Source organism: Petromyzon marinus, chromosome 40, assembly GCF_048934315.1.
Source record: "Petromyzon marinus isolate PM22_M1 ecotype Great Lakes invasive population chromosome 40, UKy_Petmar_22M1.pri1.0, whole genome shotgun sequence".
In the NCBI taxonomy this organism is placed as follows: domain Eukaryota; kingdom Metazoa; phylum Chordata; class Hyperoartia; order Petromyzontiformes; family Petromyzontidae; genus Petromyzon; species Petromyzon marinus.
In genome coordinates, this window is record NC_133706.1 from 12,804,854 (window position 1) to 12,820,358 (window position 15,505).

At 51.3% G+C, this 15,505-nt stretch overlaps 1 protein-coding gene across 2 annotated transcripts; it reads right to left on the reverse strand.

Annotated features, from left to right (window-relative positions):
* Positions 1–3,849: 3,849 nt before the first annotated feature.
* LOC142930534 (whey acidic protein-like) lies at positions 3,850–15,130 on the reverse strand. 2 transcript variants are annotated; one of them, XM_076073165.1, is made up of 7 exons: positions 14,987–15,130; positions 9,484–9,633; positions 8,627–8,767; positions 7,370–7,522; positions 5,146–5,298; positions 4,681–4,836; positions 3,850–4,159 (listed from the first exon to the last, which is right to left on the reverse strand). In XM_076073165.1, the coding sequence occupies exons 1-7, from the start codon at positions 15,063–15,065 to the stop codon at positions 4,134–4,136; spliced, it is 858 nt and encodes a 285-aa protein (XP_075929280.1). In that variant the 5' UTR covers positions 15,066–15,130; the 3' UTR covers positions 3,850–4,133. The 2 variants fall into 2 exon arrangements, with proteins under 2 accessions (XP_075929280.1, XP_075929281.1); XM_076073166.1 differs by lacking the exon at positions 8,627–8,767.
* Between the last annotated feature and the right edge of the window lie 375 nt (positions 15,131–15,505).

Consider the following 15,505-nt stretch of genomic DNA (forward strand, 5'->3'; position numbering starts at 1 on the left):
CTATGGGCAGTGTTGAGTCTATGGGCAGTGCTGAGTCCATGGGCAGTGTTGAGTCTATGGGCAGTGCTGAGTCTATGGGCAGTGTTGAGTCTATGGGCAGTGTTGCGTCTATGGACAGTGCTGAGTCCATGGGCAGTGTTGAGTCTATGGGCAGTGTTGAGTCTATGGGCAGTGCTGAGTCTATGGGCAGTGCTGAGTCTATGGCCAGTGTTGAGTCTATGGGCAGTGTTGAGTCTATGGGCAGTGCTGAGTCCATGGGCAGTGTTGAGTCTATGGGCAGTGCTGAGTCTATGGGCAGTGTTGAGTCTATGGGCAGTGTTGCGTCTATGGACAGTGCAGAGTCCATGGGCAGTGCTGAGTCCATGGGCAGTGTTGAGTCTATGGGCAGTGCTGAGTCTATGGGCAGTGTTGAGTCTATGGGCAGTGCTGAGTTAATGGGCAGTGTTGAGTCTATGGGCAGTGTTGAGTCTGTGGGCAGTGCTGAGTCTATGGGCAGTGCTGAGTCTATGGGCAGTGTTGAGTCTATGGGCAGTGTTGCGTCTATGGACAGTGCTGAGTCCATGGGCAGTGTTGAGTCTATGGGCAGTGTTGAGTCTATGGGCAGTGTTGAGTCTATGGTGCAGTGTTGAGTCTATGGGCAGTGTTGAGTCTATGGGCAGTGCTGAGTCTATGGGCAGTGTTGAGTCTATGGGCAGTGTTGAGTCTATGGGCAGTGTTGAGTCTATGGGCAGTGCTGAGTCTATAGGCAGTGTTGAGTCTATGGGCAGTGTTGAGTCTATGGGCAGTGCTGAGTCCATGGGCAGTGTTGAGTCTATGGGCAGTGCTGAGTCCATGGGCAGTGTTGAGTCTATGGGCAGTGCTGAGTCTATAGGCAGTGTTGAGTCTATGGGCAGTGTTGAGTCTATGGGCAGTGCTGAGTCCATGGGCAGTGTTGAGTCTATGGGCAGTGCTGAGTCCATGGGCAGTGTTGAGTCTATGGGCAGTGCTGAGTCTATGGGCAGTGCTGAGTCCATGGGCAGTGTTGAGTCTATGGGCAGTGTTGAGTCTATGGGCAGTGTAGAGTCTATGGGCAGTGTTGAGTCTATGGGCAGTGTTGAGTCTATGGGCAGTGCTGAGTCCATGGGCAGTGTTGAGTCTATGGGCAGTGCTGAGTCTATGGGCAGTGTTGAGTCTATGGGCAGTGTTGCGTCTATGGACAGTGCTGAGTCCATGGGCAGTGTTGAGTCTATGGGCAGTGTTGAGTCTATGGGCAGTGCTGAGTCTATGGGCAGTGCTGAGTCTATGGCCAGTGTTGAGTCTATGGGCAGTGTTGAGTCTATGGGCAGTGCTGAGTCCATGGGCAGTGTTGAGTCTATGGGCAGTGCTGAGTCTATGGGCAGTGTTGAGTCTATGGGCAGTGTTGCGTCTATGGACAGTGCAGAGTCCATGGGCAGTGTTGAGTCTATGGGCAGTGTTGAGTCTATGGGCAGTGTTGAGTCTATGGGCAGTGCTGAGTCTATGGCCAGTGTTGAGTCTATGGGCAGTGTTGAGTCTATGGGCAGTGCTGAGTCCATGGGCAGTGTTGAGTCTATGGGCAGTGCTGAGTCTATGGGCAGTGTTGAGTCTATGGGCAGTGCTGAGTTAATGGGCAGTGTTGAGTCTATGGGCAGTGTTGAGTCTGTGGGCAGTGCTGAGTCTATGGTCAGTGTTGAGTCTATGGGCAGTGTTGAGTCTATGGGCAGTGCTGAGTCCATGGGCAGTGTTGAGTCCATGGGCAGTGTTGAGTCTATGGGCAGTGTTGAGTCTGTGGGCAGTGCTGAGTCTATGGGCAGTGCTGAGTCTATGAGCAGTGTTGAGTCTATGGGCAGTGTTGCGTCTATGGACAGTGCTGAGTCCATGGGCAGTGTTGAGTCTATGGGCAGTGTTGAGTCTATGAGCAGTGCTGAGTGCATGGGCAGTGTTGAGTCTATGGGCAGTGTTGAGTCTATGGGCAGTGCTGAGTCCATGGGCAGTGTTGAGTCTATGGGCAGTGCTGAGTCTATGGGCAGTGTTGAGTCTATGGGCAGTGTTGCGTCTATGGACAGTGCTGAGTCCATGGGCAGTGTTGAGTCTATGGGCAGTGTTGAGTCTATGGGCAGTGCTGAGTCTATGGCCAGTGTTGAGTCTATGGGCAGTGTTGAGTCTATGGGCAGTGCTGAGTCCATGGGCAGTGTTGAGTCTATGGGCAGTGCTGAGTCTATGGGCAGTATTGAGTCTATGGGCAGTGCTGAGTTAATGGGCAGTGTTGAGTCTATGGGCAGTGTTGAGTCTGTGGGCAGTGCTGAGTCTATGGTCAGTGTTGAGTCTATGGGCAGTGTTGAGTCTATGGGCAGTGCTGAGTTAATGGGCAGTGTTGAGTCTATGGGCAGTGTTGAGTCTGTGGGCAGTGCTGAGTCCATGGGCAGTGTTGAGTCTATGGGCAGTGCTGAGTCTATGAGCAGTGTTAAGTCTATGGGCAGTACTGAGTTAATGGGCAGTGTTGAGTCTATGGGCAGTGTTGAGTCTGTGGGCAGTGCTGAGTCTATGGGCAGTGTTGAGTCTATGGGCAGTGTTGAGTCTATGGGCAGTGCTGAGTCCATGGGCAGTGTTGAGTCAATGGGCAGTGTTGAGTCCATGGGCAGTGCTGAGTCAATGGGCAGTGCTGAGTCCATGGACAGTGTTGAGTATATGGGCAGTGTTGAGTCTATGGGCAGTGTTGAGTCTATGGGCAGTGCTGAGTCGATGGGCAGTGTGAGTCTATGGGGGTGCTGCTCAATGTACCAGGGGGAGTTGATACTAGTGGGAAGGATGCAAGGAGGGAGAAGGACCGAACAGGGGATTGGGCACAGGGAGACTGAGGGACAGAGAGACACGGAGAGAGGATGGGGAACGAAGAGGACGAGAGGAGGGGACATGGAAGGAGACGAGAGAGGCGAGGTGAGATGAGGTGGGGTAAGGCCATGGAGAGATGTAGAGCCGAGTAATGGTTTGTCCACTGCTGGATGGAGACTTCCATAAGCTGCCGCTATCTCTCACAATAATCCACCTGAGCACTCCCACACGAGCTGATTTCATCTCTGCATCTCCTCGGTGGGATTTGTTCCATTCGGCACCCGGCGCTCACAGCGTTCGTTACACGAGGCAGCAGTTTGAAGTGTATCGGACTGCCACGCGTTCGTTACACGAGGCAGCAGCGCACAGACACCGCCACGGTCCAGGACGTGGGCGCGGTGGGGCTACACAAAGCCATATTAAGGTCACATTCCCTGGCTGAACAGAAATGTCAAGGCATATCAAACATCATATGGATCACAACGGATCAATTCACTCGTAAATGCAAGGCGGGTGAGTGGGATGAGGAATTGTTTACATTAACTTACAAGTAATTATAGAACAGGATAATGCTTAAACAAACATAGCTTTTAAATGTAGCAAAGCAATGTAATCACCAACGTGTGTGGTAAACTAACAAATCGCCTGCGGAACAATATAATGTTCTGTTCACCCGCATGTGTTTAGGCTTCATCAATACGAGGCCTAAACCCAACGATTCCAATCACTGTCCTGTAAGACGACACAAGGAACCCGAGCCGATCCCGTCCGCCTGGTTCACGAACCGGGCTCCTCTTGCTCCCCAGTGGCCGTGGGAACGCGGCCACGTGTCTTCTCACGCATGGCCACACGTGTAGTTCCACGCGTGTCCACGCGTTGCCACGTGTGTGTTCTCACGTGTAGTTCCACGCGTGTCCACGCGTTGCCACGTGTGTTCGAGCTGAGCTGGCGTGACGCGTGCCAGCGCAACGTTCCATCACAGAGCAGAAGACGCAAGCACACGGACACTCGAACACAGGATTCGGCGCACAGCACTTTATTGGACACAGCCATAGGGAGCTGTCGAATTAAGATAGCGAGCGAGAGCTGCGGACCGCAGACGGCCAGCGGGGGTGAAGGGGGGGTCAGTGGGGGGGGGGTCAGTAGGGGGAGGTTTAGTGTGTGGGGGGGTTAGTGAGGGGGGGTCAGTGGGGGGAGGGGGGTCAGTGGAAGGGGTGGGGTGCGCGGATCGCTCCTTGTGAAGCCCCTTGCTGCTGTGCAGAGCAGCGAGACGACACGTGTAGCCGGCCATAGCGGACTCCTCCTCACAGCGGCCCTTCGGGTATTCTCGCTGAAAAAAATAAAACCATTGAGGGCACACATTGTGAGTGCAAGACTCGGTCTTAGTGAATGGATCCATGGTGAGACACGGTCTCTCACGGAGCCAGTTCCCACACAACGCACACATGTAGCTTCAGACGGAACCCACCTGAGCTTGTGACTGCCCGTGAGGAGCAGTTGATGACTCACATCACGTCAATTACGCACCTCTGATTAGCACGGTTGCCTACGTACGGCCCGAAAGAAGCTTAACATACATACATCTCCGATCATTGTGCAAGTGACGCTCTTGCACGCGGTATAAAAGGGAATCCAACCGGTGCACCCAAACGCCATCACGTGGCTCTCCAATCACAGCATGCGGTTATAAGCTCGTCCGTTGATGTTCAAATGTCATGCGAATGAAAGAATGAAGGGTTCCCAGGAGATGCGGGGAATTTCATACAGGTTGTCCCCATGTCTCCGTGCCCCTGTGTCCGTGGGAGGGTGGTGAGGGGAGAGGGGGTGGGCAGGAGCTGGTTCCGATCTCACCAATATCTGGATCCACGCAGCCAGTTCCACACTCGACACGACAGCACTTGTCATTGTCGGGGCAGTCAACGTCGCCACTGCAGTCGTGTTGGTAGTGCAAGCACTTGATCTGAGAGTAGTCCCGGATGGGGCACGAACCGGGCTTTACCACTGAACCTGGCGGACGAGGGCGAGGGATGACAGTTTGGACACGGATAAGCGGGATCACGCGATCAGCCATTCGCGAGGCAACTCGGAGAGGGAGAGTGCGAGTGGTGCACTGGGTATTCCATTCTTCTTCGCATCATCTCCCCGCAAATGGCAGCACAATAATTAACTTTTTCATCCAATGAATCTGTTTTTAACGTCACCAAAATGCTTGTGCCACGCTCGGTGCACCGTGAGGCCAAGAAAAGTTGTCGAAGGCCCGCGGGCAGGATGTCACGGGACAGAACCGGGTGTGCAACGGTATCGATCGACTCTCACATGGCTCTGGATCCAAGCAGCGAATCCCGCACGCGAGGCTGCAGCACTTCTTGTCGCCGGGGCAGTCGGTGTCGTCAGCGCAATCCTCCTCCTCGTCATCCCCTTGTCTGGCGATGCAGTAGGTGTCCTCCACCGGGCACGATCCGACCTTCACTGCGGCCCGCACACGAGGGCGAGGCATGGGAGAGCCATGAGCAACCGACGTGGTCGATCACGCGTGGAGGCCGTGCAGGTCGGTGACTTAGGAGCCCCGTAGAATTGCCAGGGTCTAGCTATGCCGCTCACATAACGTTGAACTTCCGTCGCGCCGTGCGCAATCCAACCTCGCTAATCGGAGGTGCGAATAATGTGGCACTGTTCTGCCCCACAGCAGATATGAGGGTGCGTTTACACAGGAACTTCTTGATATGATGGTGTTGAGTTTGGTCACGTGACCAGGAAGTTACGAGTTGAGAGTCTCTAAGTCACGAGGCCAGGTGGGGGTGTAAGCCATTACACAGAGTACAAAATGGAGGCACAATTAGCACCTCAGTGAAGACAGATTTTTTGCGGGACTTTAAGAAGCATTGTCTGTAAGTTTGTTTATGTTCTTATAATACTGGGAATGCTGCTATAATGTTAGGATTACCGTTATAATGCTGTAAATGCCTTTAAAATGCTAGGCCCCATATGATGAATATGGGGCCTATTTAACAACGAAGCCTGCCATTTGCATTATTGTGAATGTTATTTGTAGTTGTATAAGTCGAGCCAGACTTGTGCCCATGTAACTTTAATGTGTTCTTGAGAGCAAGGATGAAGAAGTATCTCATCCACTGTTCAGTGTTATATGCAGCATTGTACATTTAGGCTGCAGTATGGTGATTACACGAAGTGACCTTATCTAACACAGTAGCTTATTCTCTTGTATAGCTATTCAGTCCTAATGTAGGTGCCTGGTCCATCCAGGACCTATTGTTGAAAATCGTGTTATCGAAGACAATGTTATGATGTTGTAGTGTTCATTTATTGTATTGATATTGCAAGTATTAATGGATGCTGTATTTTGTGCTGTGTTTGTTAATCAGTTTTACTTCGTTCTATTAATTAAATACGTTGGACCCGGATGTTCACCCTGGCTCTGAAGGTTTATTGAATGCGAGGTTAACTACTCGGATAGTGGTGCAATGCAGCGCACAGCGAGGCCGAGACAGGCGGATTCATCTCCATCTGTTGTCGTTTGTGTGGGGTTTCTCTGGGGACTCCCGTTTCCTCCCCCCATGTATCAAAGACTCGTTAATTGCCTGCAAACATTTTTACGTGTAGAAGGCGGCAGAGCTTGGGAAATGGTTGGTACCAGCACACCTTTACCATTCCTGCTCGCCTGCGGTTTTCCCGCGCTTTTGACTCGTAACACGTGTGCATTACACATACGTGCGGTATACACGTGTGCGTTACACATGCGTGCGGTAACACGTGTGCGTTACACGTGTGTGCGGTACACGTGTGTGTGTTACACATGTGTGCGGTACAAGTGTGCGTTACACATGCGTGCGGTAACACATGTGTGCGTTACACACGCGTGCCAGTGTCGTTAGAAGGCTGTACGACCCACGAGCGATAGGTTTTAATTGCGTCAGAATCAGAATATTTACGTCGACTGGACGAATCATCATCATCACCACAGAAAGATGCACAATTAACTTAAAAAATGTTATGCACTGAATCCACCTCCTCTCAACGCTGTGGACTATGACGATTTTGTGGCTCATCAATGATATATTTTTTAGCAGGACAGCCCTCAATGGGAAGCACAGCAGAGTGCGTGTACCGAGGGCAGTTAATGCAGGCGACCGGGATCGAGGTGACGGCACAGTGAGGTGGACGAGAGCGAACCTGCAGATTGAAAGCAACAGACCACGTGCCCAATGAAGATTCAATCGGCGCATATCGCCTGCTGTGACGCACTGATCAGAAGCGTGGACGGTCACAAAGAGGATGGAACAGAAGCGTGCGAAGAAGCACTGAGAGGTGTATGCTTGGAACAGCGCTGAGAGGAAGAGAGACGACTAAGGATGGGATGGCAGTTGCTTCATGTGACCGCGAGAGCTGGAAAGGCCTTGGGGAGAGGCCTTCATCCAGCAGTGGATAGATCACGGCTGCCGATGCAAGTGATGAGCATGGCAACAGTGACGATGGCGCGATCTTCCTTCCCCTGGCTGGGGAGTGATCGAGGCTGGCGTACCTGGCTTTCTGCAGATCATCAGGCAGCCGGAGCTGCAGCACTTCTCTTTACCGGGGCACTGCCAGTCCTGCTGGCATCGGTTGAGGTCGGGTCGGTACGCGCATTTGATGAGCTGGGCGTTGACATACGGACAAAATCCGGGCTTGCGTTTCACTGGTGAAATGATCGCACAGCAACAGGGCCACGTGAGCAGCTGCTCCCCCGCCGCAGCATTTGGCGAGCCGTCGAACAAAGACGGTTGCCGCATCGCGCGTTTTCAGGTGCGCGTCTGCGGCCGTCTGGAACGCTCTGGGAGCGATGCACTTTGAAACCATCTAGATTGACAAACGAATTTCTTAAGAACTGCTTTTTTGTTGTGTGTGTTTAGGTTGTTGTCCTTCCCCCGCACCTCCGATTAGCACAGTTGGAACAAGTTCAACATAGATGCGTGAGGATGTTAGGCATCCTTGGATAGCGCCTCTGTAGGCCATGGGGACGGTGACGTGGATATCACGGACACCACCACCGCCACGAGGGAGCGCGCTCGGGAGAAGGAAGCGAGGGAGTGGCGTTGATTGGACGTCATCGTTCAGGACGATCAGATGTATCGAACAAAGTGCCACCTTTGGAGTCCTTCATCACACCTGCACAACATCAATAACAATCTAACAAGACACACACCCCGCAGTAAGCCCCCAGAGCGGGAGAGTGACGGCGAGTCGCGTTCTCAGTCGACGTCAGTTGCTAAGCTCGCGATGAATTTCCATCTAACGTCCAACTTGCACGCTGGATGCTAACACGGTCTTTTGCATCGATTGAATTACCCCAAACACTGCCCCCGCTACAGTGCACGATGATTTGGAGGATGGACAACGTGAAAAGCGCCCCGCTCCTTGCAACGGTCAAAGATTGACCCCCTCTGAGGGAGTTTCTTTTGTACAACCCAAAAATTTGGCGTTTCCCACGAGCACGATTTCTCACTACATTTTCGTTGAACTGTTTCGAAACCCAGGGAGGGTTTCGAAACCCAGGGAGGGTTTCGAAACAGTGGACGAGTTATGTTTGTTGTTCAATATCAATACGAATGTCTGACTTGATCACACAAAACGAGCACCCCACCCCGCCCCCTTTACCAAGCGCGTTCATCAGCTCCAGTGTCAAATGCCGCGAGAGGTGGCGGAGGACTGGGGGGCCTTCATCCAGCAGTGGATGTATCACGGCTGCCGATGTTAATTTACAGAGGGTGGTGATGATGGAACAGCCGTCGGCGTGGCGTGCCTGGTTTCGTGCATTCCTTCCTGCAGCCTGTGTTACAACATTTCCTGTCGCCCTGGCAGTCCTGGTCGTCCGCGCATTTGTTGTCGTGGGATTCGCAGCGGATGTTGCTCATGTTGACGAAGGCACAGGCGCCGGGCTTGTCTTTGAGACGCATTCAAACAGAAAATTGGGAATCGTTTCACTCACGCTGCTTTCACATCGACACGGCCCAAGCGTCTCGCCACTCCTGTCCTGCCCTCCACTCACTCGATGCTGCTGCAGTTGCTACTGCTGCTGCACAGGAGACACGGGACCTCCAAGATCTGCCCTGACGGTTTCACACCATTTGCTCTTCGATAGACTGGCACACGAGCACCCTCAGACTCATGTAAAAAAAACGTAGACTCACATAGAGACTCGTAGACTCACACCGAGGGGTGTAGACTCACACAGAGACCCACAGACTCAGACAGAGACCCTCGGACTCAGATAAATAACAATAGACTAACACAGAGACCAATAGACTCAAACAGAGACCCATAGACTCAAACAGAGACCCAGTCTCACATAGAGACCCAGTCTCACACAGAGACCCATAGACTCACACAGAGACCCTAAGACTCAGATAACGAACCATAGACGAACAAAGAGACCCAAAGATTCACGTGGATTATCTGGTTCGATGTGTCAACATCACTACTCGGGGACAAAGGCGGCCGGGCCTGGTGCTGACCACCCACCCCCTGGTGTGCCGTGCCCGGCCTTCAACACGTGCTGCTCGCGAACAGCACTTGCCCCCTTACAGGCTGTTGCAGGCGATAGCGGGGGAACTTCGCCTTTGTCGAGGCGCGTGGGGGGTGGGGGGGAGCGTGCCGCACCTGGCCGCACGGGCTCCATGCAGGTACGGCCACAGCCGTTGCTGCAGCATTTCTGCTCTCCTGTGCAGCTGTCGTCGTCTTCGCAGAGGTTGACGCAGATGCCGATGGTGCCAGGCCGCTGCTTTGGGCAGGAGCCAGGTTTATCAGCCGCTGTCAGAAAAAGCAATACGAATGAACACAAATCGATGCAATTCATTGAATGGACATCGTCGGCACCGCTCGCCACGTGTCGTGTGTTCTGCTCGTGGATGTGACCGGTTCTCCATAACGGGTAACATCAGCGTTCCCCTACCCCTTTACACGCTGACCCCCAATCCCTGCACCCATTTGACCGGGAGTGGCCCCTGCGATGTGGCAATATTCGATTGGTGGCGGGAGACGTGGATACATGATGGTCTGAGATGTAACGATATGTTGGGTGGTGTCTGTGAGTTGACAGGGATGAGCTGGAAGGGGGTGGGGAGGTAATGAGAGAGATGACCGTGGGGATAGGGGGACGGAGGAAGAATAAAGGGACTGGTGCGTTGTGTTTTGGTGAGGAGATTGACAGTTAACGGGGATTTGAGGGAGGTTGGGAGGGGTGAAACGGGAGTGGGGGTCACGCAATTGGCGCTGGCGAATTCCGTACGAGCGCTCCCTTGCCGGTAGCAAACCAGGGAGCTAATGGGCCCAGAGTGGGCGAAAACGAGGAAGGAGAGGCCACAGGGAGGGCGAGCTGGAGAGTCGTCGCGTGTGGACGAACGTGAAGTCGAAGTGTTCCACGGGAACTCTCCCTGGTTCTCGTGCCACCGAAGTGTTCCACGGGAACTCTCCCGGGTTCTCGTGCCAGCGAAGTGTTCCACGGGAACTCTCCCTGGTTCTCGTGCCACCGAAGTGTTCCACGGGAACTCTCCCTGGTTCTCGTGCCACCGAAGTGTTCCACGGGAACTCTCCCGGGTTCTTGTGCCAGCGAAGTGTTCCACGGGAACTCTCCCTGGTTCTCGTGCCACCGCGCCTTCGCACACGGCATCGAGTCGCCCCAGAAAGTCCGCCTCTGCCCAGCCAAACCCGAGGTGAAAGATTAAAATGTTACACAGTCTGTGTCGTCTTGTCCTTAATATTGTTGGTGGTGAGCTGTGGGTGTGCAAGTGACTATCAACCCATGGCACCTGCAGGGTCTATCCCGTGACCTGCCAGCGGGCGTTCGACACTTCACGTGGCCTTAACGTGCACATAGCCTGGCACAAGCGTGTTGTGTATAGGCTAGCAATAGTAATATTGTGTACCCACGTGGTGTTGTGTATAGGCTAGCGACTGCAGAGTGTGTACCCACGTGGTGTTGTGTATAGGCTAGCAACAGTGATAGTGTATACCCACGTGGTGTGTATAGGCTAGGAAGAGTAATAGTGTGTAGTGTTGTGTATAGGCTAGCAACAGTAATAGTGTGTACCCACGTAGTGTTGTGTATAGGCTCGCAACAGTAATAGTGTGTACCCACGTGGTGTTGTGTATAGGCTAGCAACAGTAATAGTGTGTACCCACGTGGTGTTGTGTATAGGCTAGCAACAGTAATAGTGTGTACCCACGTGGTGTTGTGTATAGGCTAGCACCAGTAATAGTGTGTAGTGTTGTGTATAGGCTAGCAACAGTAATAGTGTGTACCCACGTAGTAATAAAGAATTAAAGCTTTCGTGACTGCATAAATTACTCATTGTTTTTTTCAGTAAAGTCACGTATGTTGAAATACGTATAACACACTTCTACGGGGAAGTTACCTTTACAATTCTGTCCTAAACTTATTGCACCCGCTTACATTTTCCTGCCCCTTCCCCCCTCTTCTGCTGCTGCCGTGCCCCTTGTTTTCTTCGGCCCCTCCCCCCACCTCTACTGCTTATTTTAAGCCTCTGTCTGTTCATCCCTCCGGCCCCTTTCTCTTGCTTCTCTGTCCGTCTTTCCTCTTCTTACCTCTTGTGTCCCTGTATATGTATTTCTGCTATCTTGTACCTCGTATTTGTTCACACTGTCTATGCTGGTATGTTCAACCCAGAGGATGAACACGAAATTTAGCACTCTTCTGAAATTCGTGGTCTGCCAGGCAAGTGTCTGTGTCGTTGGCCGACTGGTTTTGCATCACGTAAATTTTTCTTAGGTTTGTTGAATTCTCGTCTCTCTTCTTGTTGTATTTACCTCCGTGCAGTTTAACGCTCTCTATGTGTTGCGTTGATGTCACCCTATGTGCTATTTGTTTTTTACACCTGATGAAGATCGCTTGTGTTGCGGTCAAAACGTCGTGATTGATTTATTTCAATATAATTTTATGGTATTTCTACATACGTGATTTTACCGAAAAAACCAATGAGTACCCACGTGGTGTTGTGTATAGGCTAGCAACAGTAATAGTGAGTACCCACGTGGTGTTGTGTATAGGCTAGCAACAGTGATAGTGTGTACCCACGTGGTGTTGTGTATAGGCTAGCAACAGTAATAATGTGTAACCACGTAGTGTTGTGTATAGGCTAGCAACAGTAATAATGTGTACCCACGTGGTGTTGTGTATAGGCTAGCAACAGTAATAGTGTGTACCCACGTGGTGTTGTGTATAGGCTAGCAACAGTGATAGTGTGTACCCACGTGGTGTTGTGTATAGGCTAGCAACAGTGATAGTGTGTACCCACGTGGTGTTGTGTATAGGCTAGCAACAGTAATAGTGTGTACCCACGTGGTGTTGTGTATAGGCTAGCAACAGTGATAGTGTGTACCCACCTGGTGTTGTGTATAGGCTAGCAACAGTAATAATGTGTACCCACGTAGTGTTGTGTATAGGCTAGCAACAGTAATAGTGTGTACCCACGTGGTGTTGTGTATAGGCTAGCAACAGTGATAGTGTGTACCCACGTGGTGTTGTGTATAGGCTAGCAACAGTAATAATGTGTACCCACGTAGTGTTGTGTATAGGCTAGCAACAGTAATAGTGAGTACCCACGTGGTGTTGTGTATAGGCTAGCAACAGTGATAGTGTGTACCCACGTGGTGTTGTGTATAGGCTAGCAACAGTAATAGTGTGTACCCACGTGGTGTTGTGTATAGGTTAGCAACAGTGATAGTGTGTACCCACCTGGTGTTGTGTATAGGCTAGCAACAGTAATGTGTACCCACGTAGTGTTGTGTATAGGCTAGCAACAGTAATAGTGTGTACCCACGTGGTGTTGTGTATAGGCTAGCAACAGTGATAGTGTGTACCCACGTGGTGTCGCCCTTGGCGATCTCTCATTTCAGAGTTTGGAGGCTGTCCCTTCCAAATGACTGTTTGACGGGGCTGTCCGGTCCAGGTTACAGCTGGTCACAGTATTCTGGCAATTTTGTTGGATTCGACTATTTTTTTCTGGCTGCGCATCATTTCATGTACAGGCTGGGCTGGAACTTTGCTGGTCAAGCTTTTTTTACTGTCTGTAAGACTTTACATCAGTTAGTTTAACACGTAGGCTTTCGCCACCAATATGATCCATAAAAGGTTTTTTCTTCCATCAGTTGCCAGAGTTCGGGTTAATACTGAGCTCATCGAAGACGTTGCCGACTTGCTAATGCTGCTTGCCCTCCCAGATTGCTCTCTGTCTCTATCGGGGCTCTGCCTTTTTTGCCTGACCCGAAGCAGTCCCCTTTTAAAATATATATTCAGTTAAATTACCAATACTCATGTAAAAAAGTTGAATTCACATCGCATGTAAAACCAAATCAGGATCATGTAGAACAACTTAACGATCAACTTAACGATCTTCTGTCCGTCAAACTATTGAAGTTTGCGGATGACACCACCCTCATTGGGCTGATCTCTGGTGGGGATGAGTCTGACTATAGGTGGGAAGCTGACAATCTGGTGACCTGGTGTAGCCAGAACAACTTAGAGCTAAATGCTCTAAAGACAGTTGAGATGGTTGTGGACTTCAGGAAGAATACAGCCCCACTCACCCCCATCACCCTGTTAGACTCCCCAGTCAAAATTGTAGAGTCCTTCCGCTTCCTGGGCACTATTCTCTCCCGGGACCTCAAGTCGGAACTGAACATCAGCTCCCTCACCAAGAAAGCTCAACAGAGGATGTACTTTCTACGGCAGCTGAAGAAATTCAACCTGCCAAAGACAATGATGGTGCAATTCTATACAGCGATCATTGAATCCATCCTCACCTCCTCCATAACCGTCTGGTACGCTGCTGCCACTGCCAAGGACAAGAGCAGACTGCAGCGTATCATCCACACTGCTGAGAAGGTAATTGCCTGCAATCTACCAACCCTCGAGGACCTGCACACGACAAGGTCCATGAGGCGAGCGAGGAAGATTATGGCCGATTTCTCCCACTCTGGACACTCTGTTTCAGCTACTCCCCTCCGGCAGAAGGCTTCGGTCCATCAGGACCAAAACCTCACGCCATAAAAACAGTTTCTTCCCATCTGCTGCTGGCCTGTTAAACAAGGCCAAGGGCTTACACTGTTTTTAACATTTTATCTATATAATGACACCTTGCCGATATTAACTATGTTAACCTATTTGTATTTTTTATTTTTAAATTATATCTTAAAGCTATTTTATATTCGATATTTATTCAATTTTATATACTTCAGCCCCTTGGTGTTAGACTTTTAACCCTTATTATAGTAAGACTTGTTTAAAACTTATTTAAGATTTTAGATTCCTATATGTTGAATGTATGCACCATCCTGCCAAAGTAAATTCCGTGTCGGTGTGAACTTACATGGCGAATAAAACCTTTTCTGATTCTGATTCTGATTCAAAAAGCTGTTCAGGGTTACCCATTAAAACACAAAAGCAGCTCACTTGGACTAAATAATATACAAAATGAAAACACAAATTTGGCCGAGCGAACAGTGGCATGACACACCATGTTCATCCAGTCTCAACCACCACCGCCACCCTCCAAGTTGTTGAATTGTTCTGCAATTAGGTAATGATTGAAGGCAGGGACATCTATAATTTTAAGCAAACAGGAAAAAAGAAAACATGGGTGGAGTGACGAGGAGAGCAGTTGTGGGGAGTAGGGAGGGGGGCACTAGCCCCCCACACAGTGCCCCCCTCCCCACAACGTACTGTGTGTGGGGGCACTAGCCCCCCACACAGTACGTTCTTGACTGGATTCAAGAAGGGAAGGAAATCGGCAGCAAAGAGACACAGGGGTAGGGAATTCCGGACAACAGGGGCAGCAGTTTCTAAGACTCTCACAGTTTGGAAGCTGCGGGTTTGGGTTTCCTGTAGAGACCGAGGTCCTCTCGAGCCAAGTACCAAGTCGAGAGTGCACAGAAACACTGCCCATATTTATTGTATGGAAGCGATGGGGCAGCCTTACCTTACTGGGGCCCAAAATAGGATCTATTTGCAGAGCCACACATTAACACACGCTTTAGTCACTTCTGTTACTGCAAGAAGGCCCTAACAAGATGTAATGCACACTCTCTGCTCGGTCTTCCCTCCACCGAGATACTTTCTCTAACCAAGCAGAGGTCGCGCTCTCACCGGCCGACAGTGACAGCATCAGGAGCTGCAGCACCATCAGCAGCAGAGCAAGATGCAGGGAAGCGGAGACGCGCGCCATCGTCCCCGAGTCGCAGAGAGAGCGTGGGCGTTGGAGGTGCTGGTAGCTGTGGGTGCTGCTGCTGCTGCACGGTGGTTCTGATTTATAGAGCTGTCCCTGTTTACCGGCCCCCGCTCCGACCCCCCACTCCCCCACCACGAGGGTGGACCAGGGCCAGACCTACACCCCCTCTGCCATTGCCGGGCCTCTCAGATGGGCAATGGCTGCGACAGCTCTCCGCTTCGCCGGCATTGTCCAGCAGCCCACCACGCGTTCCTCACCGAGCTGACACGTCACAGGAGAATGACGTGGCAGGTCACCGTGCCCTCCCATCACTTGACATGCCACAAGATAATTGATGTGACCGGTCACGGTGCCCTCCACTCACCTGACCTGACACGTCACAAGAGAATGACGTGGCAGATCACCGTGCCCTATTCACCATCACGGAGGTGACACGT

Bases quoted from the DNA above. Each gene is read 5' to 3' on its own strand.
- LOC142930534 (XM_076073165.1), bottom strand. From the start codon at position 15,065: ATGGCGCGCGTCTCCGCTTCCCTGCATCTTGCTCTGCTGCTGATGGTG. The intron at 9,634-14,986 runs GTGAGAGCGCGA...TTTTTCTGACAG, and splicing joins GATGCTGTCACTGTCGGCCG to CGGCTGATAAACCTGGCTCC. The intron at 8,768-9,483 runs GTGCGGCACGCT...TGCGTCTCAAAG, and splicing joins CATGGAGCCCGTGCGGCCAG to ACAAGCCCGGCGCCTGTGCC.